Here is a 13,203-nt window from a genome sequence, read left to right as displayed (position 1 = left end):
AAGACCAGCCCCACAGACTGCAAACTCCTGGGCCACGTCCCACAAAATCCCCACTGATCCCAAATAACACAGCCTGTTTTTTCTTTGTGTCTCTTGGCTTTTCTGTTGTTTTAAGCCCCTTTTCCTTGCTTGGAAGTAATTTTTGAAAATCACAAATACCATCTCACAGGTGAGGATATATCTGGGTGTTTCAGACCACCCTCAGGCTGCAGGAGAAGCAAAATGTGGTCATTGGAATTTGTCACACAATGCCACCACACAGCCTGATGAGCAGCTCAGGAGCAAATCCCAAGGAAGGCAGGGATGCACAGCACCTGCTGCAGTGTCACAGGGTTAAAAATAACTGATTTTAAGGATAAATAGGATGGCAAGAGGTGCCAAAGTGATCTTCAGAAGAAGTACTTTTGAAAATTTGATAATATATATATTTAATGTAAATACATCCTGAATTTACTTTCTTCTTCCCCATTTGTAGCTGCTCATACTTATTGTGTGTACCTGGGTGCTGGGCTAAGACAGGACAGCTGGTGGGAGGGGGTCACTAATGTTCACTGGGTCTGAGGATGTTGTAGGCAGCAAACAGAACATTTTCCTTTCCAGTTTCTCAGCCAGATGCCCTCAAACTCACCAGCTGGGCACAGATGTACATCCATGCTCATCTGTGTTTCCACTGCAGTTACAGTGGGGGAAAAAAAAGGAAGTGGCATTATTTTTTTTTCCAAGATGGAATACAGAGTAAATATTTCAGAACCCCATAAATAAAAAAGATTGATCTGATCTTTTAAAAACATATTCCCCTTTGGGCTCTGACTAAGTGTGAGAAAGTTCAGCCTGAGAAGAAATTTATTTGGAAAAGCAGTGAAAGGTTAGAAGCAGGGATGTGGGCTGGAATATGCCTTGCAAATGTTAACTGTGGAGGCACAGTGCTAACACCTTGCATGTGCAAAAACATTTGGAGGGTTGTGAATTTAAACCATGAAATTAATATAGTCAAAATTAAGGTTTTCTTGCCCACACCTTACTCATACAGGATATGGTGTTTGTAAAGTTCTGACAGGGATGGGAAGATGTGGAGGTGGTTTGCTGGTGTTAATTTATGGTTGAGGAAGAACCTTTAGCATCTCTGCTTCTTGATTAATTTGCAACATAAATGTTTCCTTAAAGTAAATTAACTTTTGAATTCTTTTACTTTTCTGGGGGTAGCAGAGCAAAGCCCAGGAAGTTGCTTTGTTGTGTTCACTGTCATTTCCCCAGAGAAAAGTGTGATACAGTGAGTGCTGTGTGTGCACACCCACATGCAGCCACCATGGTGACCTGTGAATCATTTACAACTGCCTGATTCATTTTCCCAGGGCTCTTATTTAATAATTCTCCTGCTCCTTGGGGAAAACTGTAAAAATGGATTTTGTTTTCCTAATGTGTTTGCATTTTAAGTAGGCAAAGTCTCTTTAGATTCCCATTTGCCAAACAAGATCTGCACATGTAAGTGACCAATGAGCTGAGACCAAGGATGATAAATTTCAGTGGAGGAGGAAGAATTAAGAAAATAATAAGAAACTTAGTTCAGGAATTTGCAGTTGTGGACAAATTTTGAGTTTAAAACCCAAGGTACTGGAGGTAGTTATCCCAAGATAGGATGGTCAGGCTGGAGCTCAGGGCAAGGCTCTGCCCCCAGAGGGTGCTCGCACTGCCCAGGCTGCCCAGGGAATGGGCACGGCCCCGAGGCTGCCAGAGCTCCAGGAGCCTTTGGGCAGCGCTGCCAGGGGTGCCCAGGCTGGGGCTGGGCAGGGACAGGGGCTGGGCTGGGGGATCCCTGTGGGTCCCTTGTAACCCAGAATATTTTGTAATTCTGTGACCTGTCCTCTGTCTGAGGTGGGTGAAATTGGGAACAGTTCCTGGATATCCAGTGTGTTTCCATCCAAGTCCTAAAGATACACTCAGGAACAAGACACACACTGGAGGGTTTGATGTGCTGCAAGCCCTGCAGTTCCATAGCTCTGCAGAGGAGCAGTCTCTCTCTGGGTAGTTTTAATCAGAGATTTTGGAAGAGGAGGCTTTCATGTTGTCTAAAATGCTGTGATCTTCAGATGATCTTATGTAGAAAATTGCTAATATTTCTTTCTCAGTTCTTTCTCAGATGCTGCCCAAATAGACCATCCTTACAGAAATCTGGATGTTAATATTTGGAAACAAAAAAAAGATCTCTTAGAGTTCCTAGGCAGGAAAATTATAGAGAAATATATTTATTTCAGTAAAAAGAGGATAAGAATTTTAGTAATCCCAGACTGTTCTGGTCATCCCCTCAGTTTGTCCTCAAGATGCCAGGAGAGTTTTAGTGAAGGCAGAAATACATCCCTGGTATATCCAGTGAGTGATGTACTTTGCATCTTCCAATGTGGGTTGGAATTCAGCAACAGAAGAGGTGAACAACAGCCATACCAGAGATTATTCCAAATTCTTCTTTCAGCCTTACCTTTTTCTGTTCAGCTGCTTGTTGGCATCTCAGCCATGTTGAACCTGAATAGCAAACAAACCCATACACCTTCAGTATTTTAATTCTCAGTAGCTTCCCTCCTGAGAATCTTCCTAACCAGGAAGGCAGAGGAATCCAGGGATCACCTTCCTGACACCTTCTCCTTTCAGCCCAAGCAGGGTTGGTCTTCTTGATTGCCTCAGATGATTGTGGGGAGCAGGGTGCTGCCTCCCCCTGGCTTAATTTAATTTCATTTTGTTCATTAAGAGATTTTATGGAGTCAAGATCTCTTCTTTAATGCTGCTCAGTCATTTAAGTAGCACTTCTTTTTTTCACTTTGGAAACCAGGCAGTGATAATCCATCTGAATTCCCATCTGGAAATCACAGTAAGAACAGAATTTCTAGTCCTGGACAAATGAGTAGGAAAAAGCCAGGAGAGGTTTGCTTTTCTTTTGTGAAACTCTCAGTGCTACATCATTTAATCCAAGCAGTTGGGAGACAGATGAATGGTGTGTTCCCAGCCAAGCCATTTTTACTCCAGAAGGGGCTTTAAAATAAAATTGTCTTTATTGTGTGCTATGCAGAACTCCACAGTGTGAGCTAAATGGACTTTTTCACTTGAGATGGAACTTCAGATCCTTATTGATAGAAAGATAAATCTTTTCTCATTTACAGGTTATGTAGGTTCAAGTAGACCTATTTTTTTAATTGTGCAAATTGAGGTAGTTCATTGCCAGATTGCTGGGAGTAACACCTTTAGACACTGATTAGACCGTTCTTTATCTTACCCTTATTTACACTTTGAATTTACAAGAAAAGAGCCCTGCCCTGCCCTGAAGTGACACAAGAATGAGGCAGGATGAGACAGGATCTGCTCATGTTGTTACCTTGTCTCATGTGTCTGAATTCTACCAGGGAGCCTCAATATCCTAATGATGCTGATTTGGGGGATAATTATAAAATATTAATATTTTTCCTTTAAATGGCTGATACTTGCTATCTGTTTGGATTCAACCTGAGCATACTTTTAACTGAGGGAGAAGGAAATTCTTTGATGTGTAGCATCCTGAGAATGTCTCTCAGCATGCAGTAAGTAGTGTCCAAAACACCTTTTCCCAAAAACATTTTAAAAATTAATAATAGAGTTTGTGACCATCAGACTATTCTGAGCCAGAGTTGATTCTCTCAGAAATTAAACCAGGATATTCCCCTCTGCAGGGAAATTCCTGGTAGTCTGGCATCAAGTTGCCAAACCTGGTAGGATTACATCCAGGCCTGGATGGTGTGCATTGAAATCTCCTTTGTGATCCATTCAGCTGACACATGGTTTCAATAAAGTATCACAGAATTTATAGATTCCTCTGGCCACCCACTTGAAAGCTTAAAAATTACTGTAATTCAGCCCTGTAGCTGCTGACTGCACCTGCAGCAGCTTTTCTCAGGAGCTGGAATGGCCCTGGAATCCTTCCTGGAGAAGGCAAGCACGAGCCTGTGGCTCCATGCCCTTCACCTGGCATTGGGCCCCTTGCCAGCTGGAGGGTGAGCCAGCACAGCACCTTGCACCAATTTTTGGGTCATTTCAGGGGATTTGACCCCTCCCTGTGAGGGTTTGGGATTATTCCTGGCTTGGCAGCTTGCATCCCAAGGAAGCCCTTGTGTGAAGCATGGCAAGCACAGTGTTAACCCAGTGTGTTCCTCAGTGTCTCCTGTGTTCCTGACAGAGGCCAAATGTTTGTGGGAAGGAAGTAAATTATTGTGAACTGAGTGATCTTGGAATAGTTTGCCCTCAGGGAGTTTTTTTCTTACCCCCATTTAGGATCTGGCTTGTGCCTTTGTGTGAGAGGGTTTCTGTCCTTTCCAGAATTCTGGATTTTATTATTATTTAATCCTTACTAATGTAACTCTGGGTACTTTAATCCTCTTAAGGGTTTGCTGCTGACTTTGGGCTCAGTCCTGCTCCCTTTTCAAGGAATTTTGCCATTAGACACCTTTAAGTAGAGTTCTGATGTAAATTGAAGCTGATTTTACTGGCAGCTCTGTCCCTGGCTGTGAAACGCCTCTGTAAAGCTGTAACCTGTGTGCAAGGCACAGTTCCAGTGGGGAGGAGAGGGGTGTCTGTGCTCCTGCCTGCAGCCCTGACCCTGCCTCTCCTCACTGCCAGTCTGGAAGGAATCCTCAAAAGATGCCAAAGGCTCAGGGCAAAGGAATTTTGTCTGTGAGCCTGCGCGGGGAATGTTCTGCCAGCTTAGGAAGCCATAAATGTGTTCCTTTCCATCTAGGTGCCCCTCTGGCTGCGGAAAGGGAGAAGAAGCCTCTCTCCAGAGCTGTCTTTGTGCTGCCCTGGGTGGAATCCACAGAAACAAGTGAGGGTCCCAGATGTTTTGTTTTTTCCCTGATGTGTTGTAAGGAAGCATTAGCTGTGCTCTGGGTCTTCCAGGGAGGCTGCTCAGGTGGAGTGTGCCCTGGACACAGCTTGGAGAGGTGTTTCCCAGTGGGGAGCATGCAGCATGGTCCTCAGAAAATGCCATCCTTTCCTGTTTCTGTGCATCAGGTGGATTAGTCATGGGGACTGGCTCTTCCTGAAGAGTGCTGGTGTTGCTCATGGTTCCTTCCAGTGAGGCAGATATCCCAGGAAAGGTGATGTTTTCTCCAGGTACTGCCACAGAGCCATTCCCCAGCTCCAGCCCTCTGGGTTTGTTATCAGCAGGACTTGAGCATCTGCCAGCAGATTTTCAGGAAACAAGGAATGTGAAACCAAGGATCAGAGCAAGTCATTGACTTGTGATCCACTGGCCAAAGCTGGAGGGATGATGCTGATCCTTTGTGGTCACTTAAACCCCACTCAGAAAGCCTTTTTGGGGCCAGAAACATCACAGCCTCAAATAGAGAAGCTGTGACATAAATGTAATGCAGCTGTAAGAAATCCAGCCCCTCCCCTTTAAGAGCTGCTCTTGGACTTTATGTTTGGGAAACCTTGTTTGTCAAGGTGAATGAGTTATGTGGAATTGTCACAGAATGTAGGATTTAGAATAGATTTCCTTATGGATTTAGATTTAGAATCCTTAGGATTCCTTTAGGATTTAGAATAGAATTCCTTGGGTGCTTCCTTTGCCATTCCCAAACCTGCTGGTGCAAAGGAGACACCCTGCTCATGGAGCAGGACAAGCAGTGCTGTCCACACTGCCCTCTTCTAATCTTCCTGCTTTTACCCTGACTGGGACCTGCAGCATTTCTGGATATTAGGAAGAATTCAGCAGGCTGATCTGTTTACATTCAGCAGTTTTGCCCTTCCACATGTGGAGACTGTCCCTGCTAGACTGCTGCTCCTGTAGTGCTCTGCCAGAGGAGAGCAGTAGGATTCAGGGTGTCTGCAGGGTGCCAGTTGCTGAGAGCTCCTCTATCAAGTACCTTTTGTGATTTCTGCCATGTGAAAGCTCAGGGTGAATTCTGGGCCAGGTGGAAATTGTTCTTCACCTTGGACAGGTCCTTGAGGAGCTCCTGCAGGTGCTGTGGGGAGAGTCCATTGTTTGGGACCCTTCATGGGCTGTGCTGGCAGGGATGCCAGCTGGATGGGTGTTTCCATTGTGGGTTCCTGGGATGCTGTGCAGAGCTCTTGGAGCCCAGTGGGCTCAGTGTGTACCCAGGTTTTGTGGTAGTCCTGCACTTAGGAGGGTGATCTGTATTTCTAGCTGTATTCTTAGTGATACACAGCTCCTGACCTTTCAACACATTTCTGATTGCTCTTATTCCCTTCCTGGATTTCTAAAGCAAAATACACTGAGGCCAAGTGTCCTAAAGAAAGAAGTGTCTTGTTTTGGCTGCCACTGCTGGGCATGTGTTCTCTGCCTTCTCTTTCCTGCCAAAATGAAATATGTGCTTCCTTCTCTGGGGAATATGTGAATCAAACCAACAAAAATTCTTCAAATCTTGAATGCAGGATCTGCTGGGAAGAGAGCTGAGCTCAGCCTTGGGGCAGGGAGTTCAGCCAGTCCCAGTGAGTGCTGGACACACCACCAGAGCCAGCTGGCAGCAGCTCCTGGAGATGGGACAGAAGAGCAGCTCATTCTCTCTTCTATTGGGATCCACTTGCAAGCAGAGTGGTCAAAACTTCTTTCAGTCCCTGTGGAGTTATTTCTTGGGGTACTTGAAAAACCTGCTCATTTGCCATCTGAGTGTGCCAGTCCTTCACAGCTGAGGAGCTGCCTTGTAATGAGGCTGTGCCTTGTCTTTTCTACTGCCAGAAAGATAAGGTGCTCTATTTTGGCCTGTGTGTTAAAGATGAATTGTGAGCTGACTAAATAAGTACAGCTGATACTCACTAGACCTCTCTCTGGAATCCCTGCAGCTGTTGGAAAGGCTCCTGAGCATGAAGGAGAATGACACTTGAGTCTGGGGTTTGAGCAGATGTCTTTGGAGCATTTTGAAGGTCTGTGTTTGCAGCAGGGTCATTGCTCAGCTGGCAGCAAGGATTTGAATACCAGTAAGGGCCAGCATGTTCTGGGGCTGAGGAGTGTCCTTCCCTGCCCTGATAGTGCCTGCTGCTGTGGCTGTGCCTTGGGTGGAGCCTTAAGGTGCAGCCCCTGATGACAGCAGCGACTTTGGATCTGAGCAAACTTGCCTAGGTAGCATTGGCTGTCTGGATCCAGCTCTGCAGAGGTTTAGGGATGGTTTCAGGGTGGGTTTGCAGCCACACCTGAGCCCCTGGAGCCCCTTGCAGCTCTTCCCATGGCAAGCTGTGTTACAGGTGGATATTGTGCCCCAGCTGGACACCTTGGGGTAGGAGTTAGGAAAACTGCCCTGGAACAGCTTCCCTGTGACTACAGCCTGGCAGAGCTCAAGAAGCATTTGGACAATGCTCTGAGGTTGTTGGGGTGTCTGATCCTTGTGGGTCCCTTCCAGCCCAGGACTGTGTGATTCTAACTGGGGCTGCAGGGAGTTCTGCCCAGGGAGGTTCTGGCTAAGAAGCAATGTCTGCTGGGTCAGTGCTGGGTGTGCTGGAAGGCTGTCAGCAGAGATGGCTGCACTGGTGAGGAGGAGGGGGCCTGGCTCTGGGGAGCAGCCTCAGCAGGGATTGCTGTTCAGAGAGGTAAAACTTGGCTGCACATGGGCAGCCCTTTGTGAATTCTCTGTAAAGCTCCTGTCTCTGGGCACTGCTTGCTGGGTGTTCTCTCCTACAGAGCCCAGGAGATCAGTGCCAAGCTGGACCAGCTGGAGCAAATTCTTACTTCTCTGTAATCCCTGGAGATCCTTGTGCTGTGGGGACAGTCCCCCTAACACCAGCAGACCCCTGTGCTCTGGGCTGTGCTGGTGGCATTTGTTACATGTTCCCTGCTCCCTGCACTGCCAAGGGGAGAAGTGCCCACAGCCAGCATGGGCTCTGCTGGGGACAGTAAGATCCCTGTGTGTGACAGGGACCACAGGTAGCCATGCCTGGCCCTGTGAAATGGTGTGTTAGTTAGTTTTCTTCTGTTCTAACAAGTCTTATTATTTACTGAGCTCCTTTCTTCCAAAGGTCATGATAGTTTTTGTTCTCTGAACATGAAAGTGCCTGGTCTTTGGGACTGCTTTGGAGAGTTAATCTTCACTTGGTCCTGTAGAGCTCATTGCACTTCAAAAAGGAGGTTGGTTCCTTGGTTTGGGGACACCCATTGAGGTGGGACTGATGCCAAGTTAGGAGTTTCTTTGCTGCTTGACTGTGCTAATTGACTGTGCTAATTGTCTGGGGGGTTTTTGCAGCAGCTACACAGATACTCAGCAACAATCATTGATCCTCTTCATTGTGGGAGAGGGCCCAGGGAAGAGGGAGGCCCTCAGCCCTGTTTTGTGGCCACACAAGGAGCCTGCACAAGATCACATAATGGAACAGACACAGTTAAATGTGCCTTGCCAGTGCCTTTTCCATTGGAATGTCATTCTCACAGGTGTGTTCTGCTGCTCCTCCTCTCCCTCAAGCCATGCTGTGTGTGCAGAGAGTCCCTTTCTCCTTGCTTGTCCAGCCTAAACTTCTAAAAACCCCTTAACTCTAGTTTAGCCCTGCTGTGCTCTGATTAAGATACAAATAGTTTTTAGTCACAGGGGTAAAGTTCCAGTGCCCAGGTGTTTAACAACATTTGGATTTGGCAGTTTTCTCTGCTAGATCATCATAGCTTCTCCAGTCACTCTGAATAAAGACTGACAGTGATCCTTTATTTAGTGCTGAACCCCAAGTGCTGCTGGACTGAGCAGTGAGCCCAAGTGAGTGATTACACTGTACCAATATATCATAGCTTAAAATAGGGAGTGGTTTTAAAAGTAATGTGATGGAGAAGTAAAATGAGAGCTTACTTAATGTGCAGAGTCTGGTGTGTTGGAACACAGGATGGAAGAGGTAAAAACAAGGCTTTAACTTTGCTGATAGTGGGAATACATGGACACAACTGCACTGCTGCAGGGGAGCTCCCTGAATGGCAGGTCCTCTGTGGAGCCCTGGGAGCTGCTGCCTGCACTCCCTGCTGGGAAGGGAACACACAGGTTTCAGGATCCTTTGTGGTGGCTGTACAAATGATGTGTTTCACTGTGTTTGCCATGGACTTTACAATGTTTGCCACTTTGCTGTGGGCTCATAGCCTGGGGTTGTCTGACACGTGGGGTGACTGCTCAGGAAAGGCACCCCAGGGTGTGTCAGGCAGCAGAGAGGGGAAACACCCCACCAAGCTGGCCAGGAAATCCTCCTTATGCACTGATGTGATAGCTGAGCTAAGGACACTGATCCCATTCAGAGCAAACCAGATCCATAAACACTTGGAGCTGTTTTACATCTGTGTGCCCCACACAGCTGTGGTGAGGGGTTGGTTGATGCTGGGATGAAGTGATGGGGTGTAGGGAACAAATGGATATGAAACCAAGCTTCACCAAGCCCTCCTTACTGTCCTGCCTGCCTTGGCTGTTTGGTCTCCTTGGTTTGTTGGTTCTGACAGATCCTGGGTGCAGCTGGGAATCAGTAAACAGTGAGGAGCAGGTGTGTGCTCATACATTGCTCTGTGCTTAGTTCTGTCCCTTTGTCCCCATCCTGACCAACAGCTGATTCTCCCTGAACTTCCAAAGGAGATGCCAGCAGGGCCTGCTGCCCTGCATCCTCATTGCTGTGAGGGCTGTGGGGTCTTCCCTGGAGAGCAGAGCTGTCTGAAGAGGCAATAAATCAGAATGTGCCCCAAGCCATATAGTGTGGGACAGGGGGAACAGTGTGAGGCAGTGCCTGTGTGCCTTAGAGACCTGACAGAGCACATGGGATGTGTCAGTGCATGGGGGTGTCTGATTGACCAGTGTGCTTGCAGTGCTTGCCTTTCACCTCAGAGTTTCTAAACTTGGTCTGTTTTCTTCTTCCTACAGACAATTTTAGGTACACGTGTGACATTTGTGGGAAAAAATACAAATACTATAGCTGCTTCCAAGAGCACAGAGACCTACATGCCGTGGATGGTGAGTAATGTTTTGACACTCAGACACCTGAACTAGGCTGAGAAGTGTTTGGGGAAGCAAAGTGTGGCTCTGCAGGAGCATGTGGCCTGTGCTGTGCAGGACATGGCACTGCAGGGGTCACCTCTCTGTACCATGGAGGCTCAGTCTAGAGGCACTGCAGGGAGGAGTTTGCTGTGCATGACAACAACACCTGTGCTGGGACCAGGGACCTTGTAGTGTGTCTGCAGGGAGGTTCATGGTTAGGATGGAGAGCCTGGGACTGAGTACCTCAAGGTAAATGGTCAGCCTGATTATTTGCTGGGAAGAAGTCGGTTGCTTTTTGGTTTCTGAATTTACAGGTTTGTTCCCAACATACTTCTCTGTGAAGCATTTCAGATTTCAGAGTTAGGAACTTTCATTTTTGTTAATGACTGTGGTAGTGAGCTGGTGAAGTTGTCAGTGGCCCTTAAAGGGTGACTGTAGATGTGGCTTAGGCTGGTGACACCTGGACAGAAGCAGACACCCAATGCCAGAAGCAGTGTTTCTTTATTCTGCATTGGGGAAAATGAAGTATCAACATGCTGGCTTGCCCCCTGCTTACTGAATATCTAAAGCTTCTCACCTGTGGGGAGCCCACAGATATTCCAGACCTTCCCTGTGTGTGCTGCAAGCCTGGCAGTACTGCTCCTCACCTGGCCAAGGAGAGTTCTAGAAAGAGGCTGCTGGAGAGCAGCAGGTTTTGAATGGCTGGGCTGTCTCAGAAAAGCAAGTGTTTTTCACAATATGTGGTTGTCCAAAAAATTGGTGGTGTTTACCTGGAAAGTGTGGACATCTGAATGTGCTCTAAGGACAGCCAGTGTTCTCCTGCAGGGCACCACTGCCAGCTCCCTTCCTCCTGTGGGGAGCCAGAAGAAAATCAGTGGCACTGACAGTCAGTGTGAGGGGCATGTGGCTGCCTCGGTCAGAAATGTCTCAGGGAGCTCTGCCAGGGGCCACAAGAGAGCTTGGGAAGGGCTCCATGAGTGTGCAAGGACTGTCCCAGCTCCTCCCTGGGGCTGCTGTGCACCTGGACTCCACCTGGGGCCGTGTCAGGATCAGAACAAAGGCCTTGAGCATCTGTGTGAATTAGGGCTGGGCATGCTCAACCAGGTCCTGTGAGGATGCTGCTGGGAACAGGAGGGACTGGGGCACAAAGCCTGGTTTGTTCAGTGGGGCTCAAATGTGCTGCAGCAGTGTGTGAAATGCAGGAGGAAAACAAGACCATTTAAGAGGATTTAATTTCTGTTTTGTTTCTTCCCCTCCTTCTTCTATTCTGTGTTAGTTTTTAGTGTGGAAGGGGCCCCAGAAAACCGGGCAGGTAAGCCGAGCTCCTTTGTGTGCTTTATTTCACAAACCTTTTCAAGCATTCAGTAGTTCAGACACAGCAGGTTGATTCTGAACTGGTTAGAGTCAAAGGAGTTTTGTCAGGGATTGCAGTGGGACAGGGAGCATCCTCTCTCCCTCCCCAGTGTCTACAGCCAGTAGGTTGATGCCCAGCCCTAGCAGATACCAGGCTTTTGTTGCACATTCACTTGGTCAGGCTTCAGACAATCAAAGAAGCAGGTGTTTCATGTCTGTGGTGATCTTGTAAATTGTTCAAGGCTTACACCAAATTCTTCTCTAAAGTGGGTTGGGTTGTGATTTGTTGCTAGCTGTGCTGTTAGCTGGTAGAAGTCCCAGGTTGGTGTTTGATAGTTGATGTGCCTGCAGACTGCATTGCTGTGCCTGCTGTCAGCCAGTTCAGCAGCATTAGAGGGGAGATTCCCTGGAAGACAATCAGGAAATATGGATCAGACTTTGCAATGTGTTCATTCAGTTTTTCTCTGCATTTTTTAAGCATTAATTCCTACAAGGCCTGTTAGTGGGCTGGGAGCAGGGGTAATCCTGGGGCACCTGAGCCAGAGGAGGAGGGACAAGTCAGACAGAGGGTCACTGGTTTATCATTCCTGTTTTCCAGTCCTGTTACAGATGGAAATGTGATTACAGGTGCAGGAGCATTCAGTGCCCATGCAGCTGTAGCAGGCAAAGCTGAGGTGTTGTCAGCTGTCCTGTGGCTCTGTTCTCTTACAGACCCCTACGACCAGGCTGTCATCGCCGCTGACGAGGTGAAGGAGGAGGAGCCCGAACCCTTCCAGAAGATTGGGCCAAGTAAGAGTTATCATTGTGTCAAATGAAAAGGAGAGCTCAGGGGTTCACTGCCTTTGGCTGCAGCACCTCTAGAGAAAGCAGGAAGCACTGTCACACAGCAGGGTTGGGGTCTGGGTGCTCACAGGTATGCTCAGGCTCAAAGGAGCATCAAACACCAACAGCCCTGGCCCAAAGAACTGCAGCTGTGTGATGTGCTCTGCTCAAGAGCTCTGCAAAGAGAAGGGGAGGGGAGTTCAGGGGAAAGCAATCTGGCAGGGATGAGAGAGGGCTTGAAGGGGCACTGAGAGCTGGCAGGTGATTCATTCACACTGCCTTTGTGGTGGGTCCTCAAACAGAGTAGAGAGAAATGGAGAGAACACCAGGTTTTGCCAAAGCATTTCCCTGAATTTTCCATTTTGGAAACATTTGATTATCCATGGATTTTCCTTCATCTTGCAGCTTGCTGCCAGCTCTGTACTCCCAGCACTGGCAAGAGGAGGAGGTGTCAGTGTGTGGTTACACTCCATTATTTCCAGTATCCCCTAAGTAGGAATGAGCACAGTTACTCCAGAAAAGCCCCTTCTCCTGCAAGAGAACTCCATAATCCCAAATAAAAGTTCTCTAATATTTGAACCTGTTTGTTTCCTGGTTTGACTGTTCCTGTTGTCCACACATCCCAGACCTTCTGTAACCAGAGGACAGAACTGTGTCACCTGTAATACAGACTTTAGAATTGAATTCTCTCCCTTGTTTTGCACACTTACTTGTTGTAATTTTGGGGTAATCTTCTGAAGCTTTTTCAGTTCTACTGGACTTTTTATGCATGGTCCATCCCTCTGTTTTGAACCGTTTCCTTTCTTGAGAAGAGGATGTGTGGATTACAGGGCAGGCAAGTTCCACATGCAGGAGGAATGTTTGTGTGACCTGACCAATTTCTCTGTAAAAAGAAACTGGGAGTTGTGTAAGAGGCCTGGCCTCCTTCCTGACCTTTGTCCCTGTTCCTTTCACAGAAACTGGCAATTACACCTGTGAGTTCTGTGGCAAGCAGTACAAGTACTACACTCCCTACCAAGAGCACGTGGCTCTGCACGCCCCCATCAGTGAGTATTGCTGCAGGGCTGCCCCT

At 47.5% G+C, this 13,203-nt stretch overlaps 1 protein-coding gene across 10 annotated transcripts in view; it reads left to right on the top strand.

The window, feature by feature from the left end:
* The window catches only part of ZNF618 (zinc finger protein 618), a 153,005-nt gene that overhangs the window by 102,862 nt on the left and 36,940 nt on the right, over positions 1 to 13,203 (top strand). For 6 of the 10 annotated variants that reach the window (XM_063174584.1, XM_063174580.1, XM_063174579.1 and 3 more), the window contains 5 exons: positions 4,754 to 4,837; positions 9,843 to 9,932; positions 11,233 to 11,268; positions 12,021 to 12,098; positions 13,088 to 13,177. In XM_063174584.1, the coding sequence (XP_063030654.1) occupies positions 4,754 to 4,837; positions 9,843 to 9,932; positions 11,233 to 11,268; positions 12,021 to 12,098; positions 13,088 to 13,177 (378 nt within the window). The remainder of the gene's footprint in view (positions 1 to 4,753; positions 4,838 to 9,842; positions 9,933 to 11,232; positions 11,269 to 12,020; positions 12,099 to 13,087; positions 13,178 to 13,203) is intronic. The other 4 variants (XM_063174587.1, XM_063174583.1, XM_063174581.1 and 1 more) reach the window with 3 other exon arrangements.

This window comes from Melospiza melodia, chromosome 22 (genome assembly GCF_035770615.1).
Source record: "Melospiza melodia melodia isolate bMelMel2 chromosome 22, bMelMel2.pri, whole genome shotgun sequence".
In the NCBI taxonomy this organism is placed as follows: Eukaryota; Metazoa; Chordata; class Aves; order Passeriformes; family Passerellidae; genus Melospiza; species Melospiza melodia.
The sequence above is the reverse complement of the archived record's forward strand: the minus strand, read 5'-3'. Positions and strand labels throughout refer to the sequence as shown.